Below are 20,512 nucleotides of genomic sequence, written 5' to 3' on the forward strand. Positions count from 1 at the left end.
TGTGGTGTAGTGGTTAGGAGCAGTGGACTCGTAATCTGGTGAACCGGGTTTGATTCCCCGCTCCTCCACATGCAGCTGCTGGGTGACCTTGGGCTCGTCACACTTCTCTGAAGTCTCTCAGCCCCACTCACCTCACAGAGTGTTTGTTGTGAGGGAGGAAGGGAAAGGAGATTGTTAACCACTTTGAGACTCCTTAGGGTATCAAAGCGGGATATCAAATCCAAACTCTTCTTCTTCTTCTTCAAATTGTTTTTCAACTGCTTTTAACTTGTGTGTTTTTAAATTTGGGGTTTTAGTTGTTTTTACATTAAGGGATGTAGGATGTTCCTGGGAAGAGAGGAGATCAGAGGTAACCTTGACTGCAGTACTTCTGGGCAAGGGGAGGTATGGTGCGGGTAGGGGTGGGGCAGGCTGGGTAAGGCAGTGACTGTGCTGTGTGACAGCCTCTCTTCTAATCTGGGGAATTGTGGTTGTTCTATCAGCCAGCTCTCAGGTCTGCGGTTGTTGTTGCTGAGTGCCAGGTCATCTCAGAGTATGACCTCTCTCATCCATGATCTGATTATGGATTGCCAGTCCCCCCTTCTTGGGCAAGATGGTGTGGTCATGGACCACCCTTGCAGGAAACTGATTTTCTAGATCCATTTCAATTGGGGTTTAGGCATGGAAACGGCTTTGGTTGCCCTGTATGATGAGCTCTCTTGGGAAAGAGACAGGGGATATGTGTCCTTGTTCATTCTCCTTGACCTCTCAGTGGCTTTTGATACCATCGACCACAATATCTTTCTGGAGCGGCTGTCCAAGTTACTGTGGTTCTAGTCTTACTTGGATGGCCATTTCAGGAGGGTGATGATTGAGGAGTGCTCTTCAGCTCCATAGAGCCTTCAGTGTGGTGTTCCTCAGGGTTCAATTTCATCCCCTATGCTGTTTACATCTACATGAAACTGCTGAGTGGGGTTATTTGGAGTTTTGGAGTACGTTGTCAGCAATGTGCTGATGACACACAACTCTTCTCTTCTACACCTACAGGTGTGGCAGTGGCTGTGCTGGACCATTTTTTTGCCTCAGTAATAGACTGGGCAAAAGCCCAAAAACTGAAGCTCATTCCAAACAAGACTGTTAGTGGGTGGTTCCCTAGACCAAATGGATGGGAGGTTTCCTGCTCCTGATGGGGTTACACTCATTGGTTTGTTTTTGCTTTGCTTCTTGTTTTTATTATGCATTTTGTGTCCCATTATGTATCTTTATGTTGTGAATTGCCCTGTGATTTTGGATGAAGGGCAGAATACAAATTTAATAAAGAAGGAGAATACACAATAATAGTAATAATAATACACAACACCCTAATGACATGTAACAACACATCTCACTTGAATTTCCACTTTTATTGTCAATTATAATTTGCTCTGTTCATAAAGGTAAAATGGCACATAAAACACTATCATACCCAAACAAAACAGTCTGTGAAAATCCTCCCCATCGCAAGTTGCAAGTTTGGTCCATTATAAAAGCCTAAGTGATGCAACAGGACTTTCTGATATGACCTAAGATGACAATGATAAAGGGCTCCTGTTGTTTGTGAACTCTTTTACCTGGTGCAAATTAGCCTGGAGAGTTGCAAGATTAAAAACAGTTTGAGTCCACAGTATTCAAACTACTTCTTCTCAAACAGTGAGGTCAGGGTGTACACAGATGTAATAATAATAATATTAGCAATAACAATAATAAAAATAAAAATATTCACATGCATGCATTATTCCACACACCACATCTTTGTTGCAGAAAACACCAGTGTGATCTTGACATTAGTTGCAATATGAAGTCCTGCCTTGACTGCCTTGCACAGATAGAGTCCTATGGGGACACAAAAGCTGGTCCTGATTCTGACTCTGATCCAGGTGAGCAGAGCCTCAAACCAGAGAAGCTTCACATCTGCTGCAATGCCAACACCCTCGTGTATTGAAAGCTACACTTCTCTTTGCTGCCTGCCCCATTTACAGTGGATCAATCTGGTCCACCAATCCCATTTCCCACGTCCCCCATACTACTATATGAATGCTATGCAGAACAGCCATCGCTGCTAAGGTGCCTTACACTAAGTTGGACCAAGTCGATATTTTCTATACTCCAGGGTTTTAAACAGGTGTCTTTTCCAACCCTAGCTAAAGAGGGATGACCTTGGACTTTTTGTGAGTAATGTATGCCTTTGTCTCTGAGCAACAGCCCTTTCCCATCATTATGGAGGCAATAGAGGGGAACCAGTCTAAAAAATGATACCTGGGCAGGTGATGGATAGATACAGTATGTGTGCCCTACCCTACTTGGCTTTTGTGTGGCTGGAATGTAGTCTACAGTACAAGGGTAAGTGTGGCATGAATTGCTGTGCCCAGTTTGGGCCCCCTCCCCCCCTTCACTGACATGTTACCCACAGCAGAATGTGCCCCTCAAGCTAAAAGAGGTCCCACACCCCTGGAATAATAGAAAAGGTGCTTAATATTTAGCTCAAGAAATACAGCAATAAGGATCCTATTGTCTCACACTTTGGCACATTTATTACTATGATTGATTCTGGCAGAACTAATCCAGACAGAATCAATACAATGTGGTAAGCTCTTCTGGTTTTAAAATAATAATATAAAAACTTCCCATTGGATCATGATGGTTTCTCTCATCATCTCATGCCCACGACTGGGTGCTGTGTCTAGCTTGCAGTGCAGAACATGCTAGTTACCACACCTAGGTCTTTGTCGCTTAAAAGAGTTTAAAAAGTTTAAAATAGATTGCAATGAGCACACACGCGATTCCCAAACCCACATAAGCCAGCATCCGTGAGTGGAATGGAGGCAGGGATGCAAGCTGCCTCTTCTCTGGCCTATGGGTAGTTCTTCCCACAGCATGATCATCTGAAATTTCAGTCATTCATTGATCATCTTGGAAAAGATCTTCCTATCAGATTCCAGCAGCAATCATCCCCGGGCAAGTAGGCTTACGTGGAACAAGTGTATGGCACAACATGCTCCACGTGAAGTGATCATGTAGCTCTGACTTATAAGGCACGCATAGAATGCTTCAGTGCACATGTTGGGACTGGAAGACACATTGGCCATAAGCTTGAAAAAATGGCCTTCCAGCATTTTAAAATCTATTGATCCAGCTATCTGTCCACCCACCCACCACGCTCTTATCCCAGCACCCCTATAGTCATAAACCTACATTATTTGGTGACCCTAAAAACGAGGGCAAATCAGCATTCATAATGAATGTGCATAACCACCGTTGCAAACTTCCCAACCCTGATGAGTGAAATACAAACTGATCGGACACTTGCACAGACTCGCTTGCCATTGCAGTATCGAGACTGCAAGAGTCTTGGTTTACCGTCTTCAGTGCAGATGTGTCGATCCTTGGGAAGAGTAAACAAGAAGCACAGCATGGGAAGGCGGATCGAGAAAAAGAAGCTGCTACTCCATTCTTAAAGTCCGGTTCTGTTAGCAATAGCAGGTGCCCAACTAGGATATGTATTGAGTTCAAACATGGGCACCCCCCATGTCATGACAGCAAGCATGACAACAGCAACTCCGATGATATTGATACCCAAACCGGCTTTTACCTAAAAGAAAAGGGGGAGGGTAAGGAGAGAATCTTTTTACCAATTGAAACAGAAAGCCCCAATTTGATCAAGAAATTTGGCAAAATCACAATTTGCACCACAGTTACGATCTGGAAACTAGAAAATTCCAGGTTCAAATCTCAGAGTGGTCACGAACCCATCAGGCGGCTTTAGACAAGCCACTAGGTCTCTCATGAGGCAAGGATGTGATACAGAGGATGTCCCACAGAGCCAAAAAGGTCCCTCACCCCTGGATCAGAGTGGTGGACTAGTATTACAGAGACACGAGTTTAAATTGTACCCAACCATGCAGCTTTAGTGAGTGACCTTGGGCTGCCTAAACCGCAGCCTAAACTCCCTCACAGGGCTGTTGTGACAAGAGGATGAAAGAAACAGTGGCATGCAGTGAATTTTTTCATAGGGGAACAGTTAGGGTCAGAGGTGCCAGCTTGCAAGTGCAATTGTGGTGGTGGTGAGGAGACGTTGCATGTGAGCATCGCACCTCCTTCCCAAAGCTGGACAGGCTTTGAGAAGGTGGCAGGAGGGCTTTTGGATCCCCTTGGAGCATCGCACCTCCTTCTCTACTCTGATTTACCGGGAACTTTTAGGGGACTAGCCTAGTCCACTGACCGCAAGCCACTGGGGAGAACCATGTATTCTGCCTAGAGTTGGTTGGAGGAAAGGTGGTATGTGTTAAGTAAATAAACATCCTAGATGGTTTTGAAAGAGCATTAGACAAATTCACAATAAATGTGTGTATGAGTGGCTGTAAGTCATGATGGATGCGGAACCTGAATACTAGTTTCCAGACAGCAACAATAGGAAACGACTATTGTCTTTAGGTCTTCCTCATGGGCTTTCTAGAGCCACCTGGTTGGTGTCTGTGGAAAGCAAGACACTAGAATAAGTGAGATGATGTATAATAAGGGTTCTGAGCACGCTGGAAAAGGATGCTATTATTATTACTCTTATTATTACAAAAGAAGAAGTCAGCATGGTGTGTGTGATTTGCCCTCGACTTACCATGTCGATAACTTTCAGGTGACCATATGCAAATACAATGGCATTGGGAGGATTTGCTACAGGTAGAAGGAACGCGAACGAAGTGCAGAGGGTGGAGGGGATCAATATATACAGGGGGTTCACATGGATGGCTTCAGCCTGTTAGAGGAGGAAACAGAAAGTCATGGTTCACCTTCACGGAAAGAAACACATATCTGAGACAGTGAGAATTAAAATGCATGCTAGAACCAAAGGCTGCGATCACAAAAGCAGACACGGGGAACCAGGTGATGCTAGACTACAACATCCACCATTGCCCCTGGCCATTGGCCATGGCTTCTGGGGATGTCAGGAGTTGGATCTGCAGGTCCACAGGTTCCCTGCATGAACACATAATGTTAACTGAAGTATTTAAAGGACCCTGAACATATATATATGCATTCCTCCACTTTACTAGGCTGAGGAGCAGAGCACCTTACAAGAGCCCATAGCTAAAATAGCCACGATGATCCTATGATCCGATGATTTAAAGTCTTTAAAAATAAAATTGGATTTATAGAGGCAAAGTGAATACAGGCACGCAGAAAATAAACCCGCATACCTGAACACATAAAGATCCATGCAGTATCACTGTTTGTGCATTGGGATGCATGCTTCCTTGAACGCAGTGGGACATAATTACTGATGCATTATATTCGATGCATTGCTATCCATAGGAAATATGCATCTTTTATTATTATTTCCTTGCTTCCATAGAACACCTATACACAACATCATACTCTTTAATCTAGAATTAACTAAACTACTACTCTCTGGTTCGATATTCCCAGCTCACTAAGTCAAACACACAGACACCCAATCAGAGCACATTTTGAAAGGGTGGAAACTCCATCTTTTTACTTATCTTTAACCACTTTAATTGTGAATGGGCAAACCAAACCAGTTTCTTGGAAGGGTTACTCACCAGTGGGGCTAGGATAGGCAAAAATATTGTGATAGTGGCAGGATTGCTGGCTACTTCAGTTATTGTGGTGACAATCAGGGATGAAATGAGGATAGTCAGCCATATGGGCAGCGATCCCAAAGGAGTTAATTTACTTCCTATCCACTCTGAGAGTTTTGAGACCTGTGAAAAGGAACGTTAGCACAGTTATCCGCCAATGTAATTTAATGCATACATATTTTTTCACAAGTACGGCATTTGCAGAATCTGTTAGCCTATCAATACACAGGATCGATACCTGTAAGTAACTGAACTCTAATAGGATTCCAGGGCCCCTCAATGTGTTTTCCTCCATATTAAATGCATGCCAAGATGCTCAACTTCTGGCAGATAACACATTTTCACCATGTAAGTTGGGGCTAGCTGACATAGTGCTATCCAGCTGTTGTTGGATTCCCATCAGCCCCAGCCAACATGGCCAATGGGCATGGAAGATGGGAGTTATAGCCCAACAACATCTGACTACCCTTAATATAAATGGCTATGGGTGAAAGCCTATACACATTTACTATGGAGTAAATCCCATTGAACTAATTGAGGTTGGCTTCTGAGTAGCACAACCATGGGTATAAGTAAGCTGCATTCATGGTCAACCATGCTTTAGTCTTATGTCTGAACTTATTGTTGGTTTGTGAGGGGCTGCCAAACAGGATATCAAACTACCGGCTGAAGCTGGTGAGTTTGTGCCAACTTTGGTTTCCTGCTGTGTCTGAATTCACAAACCATTGACAAAAGAGTTGAGGCGGGTGTTCAAAAGAGGGCCCTCCAAACTGGTATTTGTGTGTGTGTTGTTGTTTTTGTGTGTGTTTTTTTGCAGATGTATTCTGTAACATGCCTTTGACAGAATAATAGTGCATTAATGGTGGAGTCTGTTTTATTAGTTCTGCAATGCTTTCCCAATGTTACCACATTATTTCCATCTGGATGGGCACTCTTGCGCTACAGAACTATCAGGAAGTTTTTAATGTTTGATTATGTTTTTACATGTGTTTGAAGCTGCCCAGGGTGGCTGAGGCAACCCAGTCAGATAGGCGGGGTATAAATCATAAAATTATTATTATTATTATTATTATTATTACTACTACAGGTAAACAATGCTGGTGGACAACAACAGAGGTTTAAATACACTATCAAGGCTAATCTCAAAAAATGTAGTATAAACACAGACAACTGGGAAACACGGGCCTGTGAGCGCTCCAACTGGAGAACTGCCTTCACCAAAGGTGTCATGGACTTTGAAGAAACACGAATTCAGGACAAAAGGGAGAAATGAGCTAAGAGGAAGGAATGGAGGACAAATCCTCACTGTGATCAAGTCCCGCCCAGAAACCTATGTCCCCACTGTGGAAGGATGTGCGGATCCAGAATTGGCCTCCACAGTTACTTATGGACAAACTGTTAAGACCACATTCATGGAAGACAATCTTACTCAGCTACGAGTGATTGCCAAAGAAGAAGAAAAGTTAATGGATTTTAAAAGGAAACTACGGGACATGCACTACTGCAAAAAAAGCAGCAGTCACTGCCCCAAAACATTTTGCAGGAGCAGATGGTATTGCAAGTGTGTAACCACCCTGAAAACATCATAAGCACAAATCATATTAGCCATAGTTGCCATTTATAGTTATGGTTGACTATGGCTTCATGGCCTATTTGGTTGGTTGCAAAAAGGGAGAAGTGAACTGGGAGCAGAGGGGCTACACGTTTGTGCAAGAAGCTTGTCATAATCTTGGCTTAAGAAGCTAACTTTGTGCTGTGCTCATGATCCAAGCAAGAGGCCACAACAAAGTCCACGCTACATGCACTCATCTTGAGGAGAAGATGACATGTTGTAGGACCAAGGTACAAACCCTCCAGATGCTTGCTGAACTACAAGTTCCATGAGCATTAGTCAGGCTAGTTGGGGCTGGTTGGGAGCTGGAATCCAACAACATCCAGAAGTTGAAACTTAGCCACCCACGGTATAGGAGATGGTCCTCTAAGCAACAAACAGCCAAAGCTGTTTGCCCAAAGCAGTTGAGACTATTCTTTACTTTATTGAATAAGGCTTAGCACACCACACTTCTGTGCATAATTTTTCTTTTCTTAAATCCTGGTCCGCACCTGGGTAATTTTATGGTCATATTTAAGAACAGTTTTATTTTAATGCTGCCAATTGTTTTTACAGCTGTTTTAAATCTTGACGTGCTAATACTCTATTTTATGGATTTGTAGCAAGCAGCAACACACTCCAGAAGGTGGACTAGAAATCTATTTAATGACAACGGTGATAATAACAGTCAAAACGAAACCGTTTTCAGAGACAACATTTTACCAAGCAAAGGAACTAACCCTCCAAATTCCCCCTAACTTCTTGAACAACAATTCCCTTCCATTTCTCGCTTAACTGTTGTTCCATTATAAGATAAATATTACTAGTGGAATAACACCGGACAACTTTTCAGCTCGTCCTCTGCAATTTTCTTGCAAACCAGCTACAGCTTAAGAATATTGTTGTTATTATTATTGATTGAATATGTTGCAAAAATCTGTATTACCTCGCAGCCATCTGCCAGCGCAAACCCTCCACCAACGAGGATGGCAATTTCCCAGGGCATGCAGGCTTGAAATTCTTTCCAAGTTATCAGTGGAGTGTAATCAAAAACAACTAGAGGAGGGGAATAATAAAAAAAAGAATGTCTGTAAAGATCTGAGGAGGGAAAGCCCATTGCATTATATTTCTACTACTGTTTCACACAGAGCTATTCTGAGTCATCTGACTTTCTCATGCCTTTGCATTGCAGGAGCTGGTTCATATGGGAAGAGTGCTGTATTTGGGCTTCCCATAGGCATCTGGTCAGCCACTGTGAGAACAGGATGATGGAGCAGCTGGACCATTGGCCTGATCCAGCAGGCTCTTCCTGTGTTGGAATTGGTAACCATCATGGAAAATGAATGAAGAACTCTCGTTAGAAAATGGAACTCTCTTATTAGAAAATGGGACGCGGGTGGTGCTGTGGTCTAAACCACAGATATGGAAAAGAGGAGGTTTTTGACCTCAAGCCAGTGTCAACTACAGCTATATTATGGGATGCAGGTGGCGCTGTGGTCTAAACCATTGAGCCTCTTGGGCGTGCTGATCAGAAGGTCGGCGGTACGAATCCCCACGATGGGGTGAGCTCCCGTTGCTCGGTCCTGGCTCCTGCCAACCTAGCAGTTCGAAAGCACGTCAAGTGCAAGTAGATAAATAGGTACTGCTCTGGCGGGAAGGTAAACGGCATTTCCGTGCACTGCTCTGGTTCACCAGAAGCGGCTTAGTCATGCTGGCCACATGACCCGGAAGCTGTACGCTGGCTCCTTTGGCCAGTAAAGCGAGATGAGTGCCACAACCCCAGAGTCGTCCGCGACTAGACCTAACGGTCAGGGGTCCCTTTACCTTTTACGTGATTATGAGAGCTCCACATCTGCTCTGCAATGTACGCAGAGCTTGGGATGCATCGGGATTCTGCCTGTAATTGTTTCCTGGAAGCTAATTCTTTTCTCCTGCTCTGGAAAGTAGGACTTGAACCAATGGCTTCAAGTTACAAGAACTAAACATTGGGAAGAACTTTCTGACAGTAAGAGCTGTTCAAGAGTGGAACTGACTCCCATAAGAGGTGGTGGACTCTCCTTCCTTGGAGGTTTTTAAGAAGAGGTTGGGTGGCCACCTGTCATGGATGCTTCCACTGAAATTCCTGCATTGCAGAGAGTTGAACTAGATGACCCTCGGGGTCCCTCCAACTCTACAGTTCTATGATTCAAGTCCATCCACCCAACAGCAGAAGTCTGGATGACTTTGAAGAGAAGCTCAAAATATCGCCATGTTATAATTTGCTCTCAGTTACAATATTAACTTAGGGTTTATATCCACACTTCCTCTTGTCTCGCTACCTCCCCCCAGGGAAAACTGCTCTTTAGTGTTCAATTGGAGGAAATGGCAATTCGGGTTTTCAGTTTGTTCAAATTTATCGCTAAAGAGCAGGTTTTTCCCTGGGAAAGGGAGAGAGGCCAGAGGGGAATTGCTCGTACCCATGCTTTCTAGGCACAGGATGAGAAGGAGTGTGGACGAGCCTTTATACCTGTGCTAAGGAGGAAAAAGTCATGGATGTATACTCAACTGTTTTCTCCATTTGAAGTTCTAGACAATGTTTTTGCTGGAATGATGAAGAAGAGGAGGCCAATCATTAAGGCAGCTGTTGAATCGGTAGCAAATCCTGGGTATCTGGGGAAAGAGTCAATGTTTCAGTTGGTCCACAAATATCACACTAGAAAATTCTGATTCTTTAGCAATAATATCAGACATTACCAGTGTTTGGAAAGATATTTTGAGGTGACGGTAAACACATTAAATTTCTATTTGGCAGGGATGGGAAACATCTGGCCCTGCAGATATTGTGGGGCATGTTTCCCCATAATTCCTTGCCATTGGCAGTGCGAGCTGATGAACTGCACTGTGACTCTCTAAGCCATGGTCTAGTAGGGTGGCACTGATCCAGCAGAAAGGCAGATTAAAGCTTCCCTTTAAAAATAACTATACAAACATTAATTTCAAATGATATGCCAATTTGCAATTATATTTTAAAATAGCAATGATGAACAGAGCATGAATTAACCATGACCGTAGTTTAAATTCAACCAAAGTATGCTTAATCTATTTATTTTTGTTTTCCACATTTACAAATAATGCTCAATTTGACTAACAATAAATAACCCAGCAATAGCACAATAAAACCATATAAAAATAAATAATAGCAGGTTTTATTCTGAAAAAAAGGCAGGCAATTAATAGACAATAAAAGCAAAAGAAATGAGACCAAAGCACAGAGCAGCTGAGAAAAGCAAGTCACCTCAGTGGCCAGAGGTTTATTTAAATAAATAAATAAATGAGGGGTCGCCTATGGGTGAAAGGTCACCATGAGCCTTCCTTGGTAGGGAATTCCATCTGAGTAGCGTTACTGAGAAGGGTGTTCCTTGAGATCAGATTGGGTGGGCCAGAGAGAATAACCTCTCCAGAAGAACTCAACACCTGTGCAGGTAATATAGCTGTAAAGGTAAAAGGTAAAGGACCCCTGGACAGTTAAGTCCAGTCAAAGGCGACTATGGAGTTGTGGCGCTCATCTCGCTTTCAGGCTGAGGGAGCCAGCGTTTGTCCACAGGCAGCTTTCCGGGTCATGCGGCCAGCATGACTAAACCACTTCTGGTGCAACGGGACATCGTGATGGAAACCTGAGTGCACGGAAATGCTGTTTACCTTCCTGCCGCAGCGGTACCTATTTATCTACTTGCACAGGCATGCTTTCGAACTGCTAGGTTGGCAGGAGCTGGGACAGAGCAACGGGAGTTCACCCTGATTGGCAAGCCCAAGAGGCTCAGTGGTTTAGACCACAGTGCCACCCGCATCCCATAATATAGCTGTAGTTGACACTGGCTTGAGGTCAAAAATCTCCTCCTTTCCATTTCTGAGGCTCAACAGGACACAGAAGTGATGAAATGCAACCTTCAAGAGGGTTAACAAACTGAAGGACATCATCCTCTTTCTATGTTGCTCCCGATGGAAACATGCTGATGGGGAGAGATACACCCCTGCTTTAAGCCGTTTATATAATGTCTTCTGTTGTACAGTGGTACCTCCGGTTGCAGATGCTTCAGGTTATAGATGCTTCAGGTTACAGACTCTGCTAACCCAGAAATAGTACCTCGGGTTAAGAACTTTGCTTCAGGATAAAAACAGAAATCGCCCGGTGGCTGCGCGCAGGTAGTGGGAGGCCCCATTAGCTAAAGTGGTACCTCAGGTTAAGAACAGTTTCAGGTTAAGAACGGATCTCCAGAACAAATTAAGTTCTTAACCTGAGGTACCACTGTATATTATTTACTACAAAGCTTGATGACTAAGACTTTTGGGGATGAAACTTCTGATTACTTGAGCGACGTCCGAACACTGAACAACTGATACATCACAAGTGGACTCTTTATTACTGCATTTGCAATTATTTAAGGTAAAATCTATTTTGGAAAGAGAGAAAAACGAACACCGAACCACTGATATATTACCAGCGGGCTCTTTATTTACTGCATTTGCAATTATTTAAGATAAAACCTATTTTGGAAACAAATTAACTTTTGCCATCTTATGGGCGTTTATTGTTTGTTTACAGATAGTTGCCTTGGCGATATTATCTTGCGTCTATTGCAGTGACATAAAGTTATCCGAAGCTGTCAGGGGTTCAGGGACAGAGGCACAGGGTAGGGAGGAGATGGAGAGCGATGGGGATGAATCCCAGGACAGCGAGGAAGAGGATGACAATGACTCAAGAGATTCCATGAGTCTTTCCAGCGAATCAGAGGATTCCCAGAAGGGGGCGCCAGTGGTCAAGGCCAGGGGAGCCCCAGGGGGGACGTGTCAGGAACAGGGGGCCAGCGGGGGATCCCAAAGTGGCAGCTGGGCGTCAGGACCAGCCTCCCCGCCAGAGTGCAGCGAAGGGGGTGGAGGTTCCAGTGTATCAGGGGAAGCAGCTCCGGCAGCAGAGAAGGGAGGGAGGTCGGAGCAAGCCACCCTCCCGGAAGGGGAGGGGAGTAGTGAAGGGAGTAGTGTAACTGTCAAAAGGAAAGTTAGAGGTTGGGCGCGCGCGCCAAGTTCAAATGTAGAGGCGCGCGGAAGTACAGGGAGCCCGGAGGAAGGGCCAGGTCCTAAAGCCCGCAGGAGGGGGGAAGAGCAGTTGGGGGATAGCGCGTCAGGGGAATCCAGGAGGGGCGAAACCCCAGCGGACAGGAAGACCCTGAGGAAAAGGAAAGAGAGAAAGAGGTGGAGCAGCGCAAGGCTCTTAAACTGGTGCAGGGGAGGGACTGACTCAGAGGGGACTTCAACGGTCTAAGCGTACAGACGTGGGGCTGCGCGCCTCGGATATGAAGCAAAGAATGAACTGCAATAAACACTTTTGTATATAAGAAGAGATTGGCGTTGGTCTTTTGTGAGCTGAGACCTGAGGCAGCCCTGACAGTAAGTCCCCTCTCAACAGAAACCGCAAAAATTTTTTTTTTTGCAAAGCTCACGAAGTTTGGCAGACATGACTACTGAGGAGCAGATAGCGTCCCTGCAAAACGCAGTCGCCGAGCTCTCCACTGCGGTAGTGGTCTCTCAGAAGACAGTTGCCAAAGCAGAAGCGCGATGCCAGGATCTGCAAGCCAGGTGGGATAATGCGTGCAAAGAGGGGTTCCCGGGGTCCAGATCAGAGGGAATCGGACTCGGACGGAGGGGGGGGCAATTTAGTAGCCCACTTCGATGGGAACCTGAAGCATTATCCCAATTTCAGAGCAGACGTCATATACGCGCTGCATTTGCTTCGGAAAGACTTCAAGGATGAGGAGGAGAAAGTAGGCTTTATTGTGTCCCATTTGCATGGGGAAGCTAGAACCTGGTTATGCAATTTGTGGCGCGAAGATGGTCCGCAGGGACTCTGACGAATTTATCAAAGCCATGGACGCTTGCTTCCAATCTACCGTTGACGTTGATGTGGCGCGCCAGGAGATGCATGGATTGCGGCAGGGCAAGGCTACAGTGCGTCAGTACCATTCTCGCTTTTTTGCATTGCTGAATGTGCTGGGCTGGGAAAAGGACTCCCTGGCAGTGAGAGACTTGTTCTGGGAGGGGCTTCATGGCTCCGTAAAAGATGAGTTGGCCAGGGGGGACAGACCTCAAACCCTAGCAGACGTCGTGCAGAGGGCACTCACGATAGGGGTGCGCCACGAAGAACGCCCTTGGCACAGTGAGGAGGGGCGTCACGTCCGCACACCAGCTAGAGCGCCTCCTTTTCTTCCTAGGGACCTGGGACGTACGAATCCCTCGCCTATGCTGAGGGAGGGGGAGGAACCAATGGAGCTGGGTGGTGCAAAGGCTCAGACAGCTGCCGGAGCCTCAGCGTCCGGAGCAGTCAAGGCGAAGCCTCCTAGAGGGACCAGGAAGTGTTACATCTGTGACAGTGCACAGCACATGGCTAAAGAGTGTCCCCAGAGGCTCCAGAAGCACACTGCAGCCTTAGCAACAGTAACAGAAGCAGCACTACAGGGAGAGCAGTTTCAGGGAAACGACAATGCCTGGCTGGAAGCAGGAATGCTGGGGCACAGCCAGGCGAGTCAGTAAAGCAGTCCCCAGCGCTTTTGCAGCCTACAGATCCCTTACCACCCAAGCCAGTGGTACAGCTCACTGCTACTCTCCAGCTACCTAATGGACTCACCCTGGAAGTCCCCATTACAATTGACTCAGGGAGCAACGCAGACTTCATGGGGAAGCAGTTCATCAAGCAGCATCGCATAGCGCTTCTACCAGCCACGCTGCCTCTGAACGTCGTCACTGTAGATGGCAGGAAGTTGCTGGGCGGGCAAGTGGTACAGCAGTCGACACCCATGGTGCTGCAGATCGGGAATCATCGCGAGGTCATCAGTTTCAACGTCACCCGCCTGTCAGACACGCCTATAGTGTTAGGCATGAGTTGGCTGGATAGACACAGCCCATCATTAGCGTGGTACCAGCGGCAGCTCACCTTTGGCTCGTCCTACTGCGCACAACATTGCATCCAGACCAGCCAGGAGGAGGAGGGCCAGGAGGAGGGGCAGCAGTTGCATCTCGGCATGGTGCAGGCGGTGCCCCACAAGTACAAGGGGTTTTTGGAGGTCTTCTGCGAAAAGGAAGCTGACCAATTACCACCCCAGAGGCCCTACGACTGTGCAATTGACCTCCTACCAGGGGCGACGCTGCCGACTGCGAAGCTGTATTCCATGTCTGAAGATGAGATGGGAGTTCATAGATCACAATTTGAAGCGGGGATTCATCCGAGAATCCAAGGCAGTGGGGGGCAGTCCTGTGTTTTTCGTGAAGAAGAAGGACACGCCCCAAAAACGGCTCATTGTGGACTATAGGGCCATAAACTCGATGACAAAGCCCAAGGCCTTCCCCATGCCCAAGATTGACGATCTGCTCGCGACGGTGAGGAAGGGGAGGATCTTCACCAAGTTGGATCTACGCGGAGCATACAATCTAATACGCATGAGGGAAGGTGACGAGTGGAAGACGGCCATGTTCACGCCGCTGGGCACCTATGAATACAGAGTTATGCCGTTTGGTCTCCAAAATGGCTCCCACTGTTTCCAAGCATTCATGCACCACGTGCTAGCAGGACTCCTCTACAAGAAGTGCGTATGCTTCCTCGACGACATTCTGATCTTCTCAGAATCGCAGGAGACTCACGAGAGAGACGTAAAGGAGGTCCTGCAGAGGCTACGGGAGCACAGACTCTACGCCAAACTGGAGAAGTGCCAGTTCGACATGACGGAGGTGGATTTCCTGGGCTACCGGCTGTCCGACAAGGGACTAGCCATGGACAGCGCCAAAGTCCGCGCGGTGTTGGACTGGAATAGCCCGCGCAATCGGAAGGAGGTCCAGAGGTTCGTCGGCTTCGCCAACTTTTACCGCAAGTTCATCAGGGGTTTCGCGAAAGAGACGGCAGCTATCACGGACACCCTCATTTCCAAGAAGAAAAAGTTCACCTGGACGGACCAGGCGGAGCAGTCCTTCAGGAGACTTAAAAGCCTCTTCGCGTCCGAAGAACAGCTGCTACACGTGAATCCCGGCAGGCCCATGCGGGTTGAGACTGACGCATCTGACAGAGCAGTGGGGGCCGTCCTCTTGCAGGAAGATCCGCAAGGGAACTGGAGGCCCTGCGCTTTCTATTCCCGGAAGCTCAGCAAGTCGGAACAGAACTACACCATCTGGGACAGGGAGTTGTTGGCCATCCACGCGGCTTTCAAGGCGTGGCGGCACTTCCTCATCGGAGCCAAGCACACCGTGCAGGTCCGCACGGACCACAAGAACCTAGAGTATTGGCGCACGGCGAAGCTCCAGAGCCAGAGGCACATAAGATGGGCGGAGTTCTTTGCAGATTTCGATTTCAGGATAGAGTATATCCCGGGAGACAACAACGTCATAGCGGATGCGCTCTCCAGGAAACCGCAGTATCTCGAGGAAGCGGCACCAGTGGCAGCCAGGCACATTTTCGCACCGCAAGCGTGGGCATGCGCTTCTGCCGCCGTGGACCTGGACGCGGTACGACGCGCGCTACAGACAGATCCGTTCGCACAATCCAAGATGGAGGAGGTGCGAAGAGGGACAGCAAAGGACGGCGAATTCCAGGTGCGCGACGGCCTGCTGACCCGCAAAGGTGCTCTCTACGTGCCGGGAGACGATCTCCGCGCGAAGGTTCTACAGCAGTTACACGACGCACCCAGCGCGGGTCACTTCGGCAAAGAAAAGACGGCGGACTTAGTAGCCAGAGACTTTTGGTGGCCCCAGATGCGGGGAGAGGTCGCGGATTACGTCGCCAGGTGTGACACTTGTCAAAGGTCCAAGCCAGTGCACAAGAAGCCAGCGGGATTGCTGGAACCGCTGGAGACGCCACTACAGCCGTGGGATAGGGTGGCGCTGGACTTTGTTACTGATCTGCCCAGTTCGCGGGGCAAGACGGCGGTGCTTGTGGTTGTAGATCTGTTCACCAAGATGGCACACTTCATTCCTTGCGCGAAGGTGGCAACAGCCGAACAGACCGCCAAGCTGTTCATAGACCACGTGTTCCGGGTGCACGGCTTACCGCGGTCCATCCTGTCCGACCGGGGTCGCCAATTCATTTCCAGTTTCTGGCAGAAGCTCCTGGGCATCCTGAATGTCAAGATCAACTTAGCGTCGGCGAGACACCCGCAAACCAACGGCCAAGCGGAGAGGGTCAACGCCATCATGCAGCAGTACCTGCGATGTTACGCCAATCAAAAGCCTGCAACTTGGGTGGACTACTTACCGATGGCCGAGTTTGCCTACAACAACACGAAGCACGCGTCAACGGGGGTGACACCGTTCTTCGCCAACAATGGGCAACATCCCAGAACCTTCCCGGCATTGGAGACAACGACGCAGGGGGAGTCGCAGGGAGCTGAGCATTTAGCAGCAGAATTGCAGGAGGTCCACGAGGAGCTACGACGGCACTTGGAACTAGCTAAACACACCTACAAAGTACAGGCAGACAGGCACAGGAGGGCAGGAGAAGACATCCAGGTGGGGGACTGGGTATGGTTAGCAGCCCAGGCGGTGCCGGCCAAGTCGTTAGCTAAGAAGAAGCTAGGACACAAACAGCTAGGGCCATACCAAGTTGAGGGCAGGATCAATCCCGTAGCTTTTCGGTTGACCCTCCCAGAAGGTTCCAGAATGCACCCGGTCTTTCATAGGTCGGTGCTTACACCCTACAAGGCCCCACACAGATTTCAGGAGCCAGGGACGGCACCAGACCCACGTAGAAAGTCACCGGGGGGGGGAGTCACCGAGGACCCCGACGCTCAACGAGGTCACGGAAATTCTGGACTCGAGATGGGGGGAGGAGGGAGTGGAATACCTCCTCGCCAGGGAAGGTACCCCGGCCAGCGCCAACAGTTGGGTGCCAGATTATGCTCTGGAGGAACCTCTTCTTAAAGACGAGTTCCATGCACTCTTCCCACACAGGCCCATGCCAGCGGAGTATTTTGACGACTGGCTTTTTACGCCCACACTTTCAGGCAGCACCTTCCGGGGGTTCTCCTCCGCAGAGGAGACCATGCCGGAATCGAGCCCTCCAAGGGGATCGTGCTCGGGGGTGGACACGGACCGCTCTTATTGGTGGGACGATCAACCAGAAGTGGGGTGGCGAAGGGGGCCTTGGCAAGCAGCATCGCCTGAAGTAACAGGGGGAGGGAAGGGTTTGGATGTGTTGGGGGAGGACCCCGGTTTCGAGCACTCATACACTGAACTGGAAGCAGAGGAGATCGACGTTGACGAACTGTATCCAGCATCTACCCCCGCTACAACGGAGCTCCCGGAACCTGCGCCCGAGCAGCGGGAGGGGGGAAGGGGGGGCTTCGAGGGGGGGATGGATGTCATGGGTTCAGGGACAGAGGCACAGGGTAGGGAGGAGATGGAGAGCGATGGGGATGAATCCCAGGACAGCGAGGAAGAGGATGACAATGACTCAAGAGATTCCATGAGTCTTTCCAGCGAATCAGAGGATTCCCAGAAGGGGGCGCCAGTGGTCAAGGCCAGGGGAGCCCCAGGGGGGACGTGTCAGGAACAGGGGGCCAGCGGGGGATCCCAAAGTGGCAGCTGGGCGTCAGGACCAGCCTCCCCGCCAGAGTGCAGCGAAGGGGGTGGAGGTTCCAGTGTATCAGGGGAAGCAGCTCCGGCAGCAGAGAAGGGAGGGAGGTCGGAGCAAGCCACCCTCCCGGAAGGGGAGGGGAGTAGTGAAGGGAGTAGTGTAACTGTCAAAAGGAAAGTTAGAGGTTGGGCGCGCGCGCCAAGTTCAAATGTAGAGGCGCGCGGAAGTACAGGGAGCCCGGAGGAAGGGCCAGGTCCTAAAGCCCGCAGGAGGGGGGAAGAGCAGTTGGGGGATAGCGCGTCAGGGGAATCCAGGAGGGGCGAAACCCCAGCGGGCAGGAAGACCCTGAGGAAAAGGAAAGAGAGAAAGAGGTGGAGCAGCGCAAGGCTCTTAAACTGGTGCAGGGGAGGGACTGACTCAGAGGGGACTTCAACAGTCTAAGCGTACAGACGTGGGGCTGCGCGCCTCGGATATGAAGCAAAGAATGAACTGCAATAAACACTTTTGTATATAAGAAGAGATTGGCGTTGGTCTTTTGTGAGCTGAGACCTGAGGCAGCCCTGACAGAAGCATTTGTGGTTAATGAGTTAATCTGAAATGCCCACAAGAAACAGGAGTCGTGGCAAGCCTCATGTGAACTATTCTGTTCAGGTTCTTACCATCTCAAGTGTTGCTGTGGTAACTCTACACTTTACAGGAGTAAATGTAAATAATGTTTAAAAATGAAATCAGCAAATGATATGTTTGTGTGTGATGTTCTTAATCAGATTTAATAATATAGGGAAACGTGCCAAACACTTGAATGAACTTTCCATTTCCACGTGAAACTTTAGCTTGCAGACAAAATATAAAGGGTATCTACACAGTGAGGCTAATAAAACCTTCAAAAATGAAAAGCTCATTTAGATATTTTGAGGAAAATTAAAAATGTTAAGTGTAACCACGGGCATATGGATGCAAACAAAATCTAGACAGCAAAAAAGAAAAAGAAAGGAAATGTCCATTTGTTATATCTTGACATTATTTATTTATTCTTTTGCATTTATTCCCCATCTATAATGGATCTCAAGGCTGCAAACATGTGCTTTCTGGGTGAATACCAACTCAAACACTGCCCAGGACCAGACTTCAGACTATGCCCTAGCATTATAATTAAGTGCTTCTGATTTTATCAGGTTAGGCTGGATATATTATGCTATAAAAATGGTTTATTTTAAAGTAGAATGATACATGCTTACAATTAGTCCCAAATGAAAATGGACTTGGGGAAAACATTGGCGGAGAGTCAAAAGGATCGTGTGTGTGTGTGTGTGTGTGTGTGTGTATATATATATATATTACGGTAAAAATGGACAGATTGCAATAATAAATATCTGCTTTTTCATATTGGAAGCATCTGTTTTGTTAAAGCCCATTTACCATGAGAGCTTTTCGCATCCATAGTAGGCTACAAATGTGAGATGACCAAGTCAGTGGCTTCTTCGATCTCAGAATAAATCACTAGGACTTCTCTCTAAAGGCTCTGCTTTATAAGAGGTGAGGATCGTACACCTCCCATACTGCTTTGCTCTTACTTAGCAGAAATGAAGATAGAAGATGAAATAATTGCAATGCACCAGTCTGTGTGGGTTTTTTTTATGGTCCCTAAATAATTCACTGATACTTAGAAATAAGATGGCAACAGGTGCTGAAATCCATTCTGTTAGGCCTGAGAATCAGCAATTGCAAACTGAAGAGAAGATGGGTTTGCCCAGTGAGAGAATGCGTAGCAATAAACGGCAACAAACAGAGACAATCTTCTATGCTTCCAAGAAACAAGCCATAAAATACATTAATTTCTGTTTGCCCGTCCCTCTCCTCTCTCCTTGTGCCCCCTGCCCAGAACTGCTGCGGAAGGTTGGGGGGAAACCCAGAACGTATTTAGGGGGCATGGGGGAGGTATATGGGGAAAGAAGAATGAGGGGAAGTTCTATTGTGCAGACAGAAGTTCTTGAGGTAATGGAGCTATTCATTGGCGTCTGCCCTGACCGACAATATAGCAAATATCAAAATGCCCAGCTGGAGAAGAACAATTGGAGGTATTTCTCTGTCACCTCTTAGGCAAAGTGCTATATCCTGCCGCAGCCAATTTCTCCATCCAGGCATTTGACTCAGCTGAGAAAAGTTTCAGCCATGAAGGAGCAGAAAAGGGGAAACTGTTGAAGCCTTCCCCTCTTATTCAAAGGTTAAAACCTTTTCAGGCCATAGTTGCAGAACAGCAAATATGTTTGAGCACTGTAGTGTCTGCCAACTCAGGGTGAATCTACCCATGGGGGGGGGGGGACCAGCTATAAATACTGTAAGCCATAAATTAAATCGTTATAACAAAAGGTAAAAAATGCTATGTAAAATCGCACAGAAAAGTTTTGTGCTGCGCAGCGCCATCTGGTGTTGCATGTTTGCAACTCATTCAAAACACTGTTTTTTGACTAACGTAGCTGAGTCCTCAGTAAGTGCAAGAAATACAGTGGTACCTCGGGTTACATACGCTTCAGGTTACAGACGCTTCAGGTTACAGACTCCGCTAACCCAGAAATATTACCTTGGGTTAAGAACTTTGCTTCAGGATGAGAACAGAAATCGTGCAGCGGCGGCACAGCGGCAGTGGGAGGCCCCCATTAGATTAAAGTGGTACCTCAAGTTAAGAACAGTTTCAGGTTAAGAACAGACCTCAAGAATGAA

General features: G+C 47.5%; 1 protein-coding gene across 1 annotated transcript in view; it reads right to left on the reverse strand.

Annotated features, from left to right (window-relative positions):
• Positions 1-1,363: 1,363 nt before the first annotated feature.
• The window catches only part of SLC13A1 (solute carrier family 13 member 1), a 92,564-nt gene continuing 73,415 nt past the window's right edge, over positions 1,364-20,512 (reverse strand). The window contains exons 12-16 of the mRNA XM_081023674.1: positions 9,749-9,852; positions 8,150-8,259; positions 5,574-5,735; positions 4,631-4,768; positions 1,364-3,607 (exon numbers count right to left, since the gene is read on the reverse strand). Of these exons, the coding sequence (XP_080879800.1) occupies positions 3,470-3,607; positions 4,631-4,768; positions 5,574-5,735; positions 8,150-8,259; positions 9,749-9,852 (652 nt within the window). The 3' untranslated portion in view covers positions 1,364-3,469. The remainder of the gene's footprint in view (positions 3,608-4,630; positions 4,769-5,573; positions 5,736-8,149; positions 8,260-9,748; positions 9,853-20,512) is intronic.

Source organism: Podarcis pityusensis (genome assembly GCF_964106645.2).
Source record: "Podarcis pityusensis genome assembly, chromosome: 10".
NCBI lineage: Eukaryota > Metazoa > Chordata > Lepidosauria > Squamata > Lacertidae > Podarcis > Podarcis pityusensis.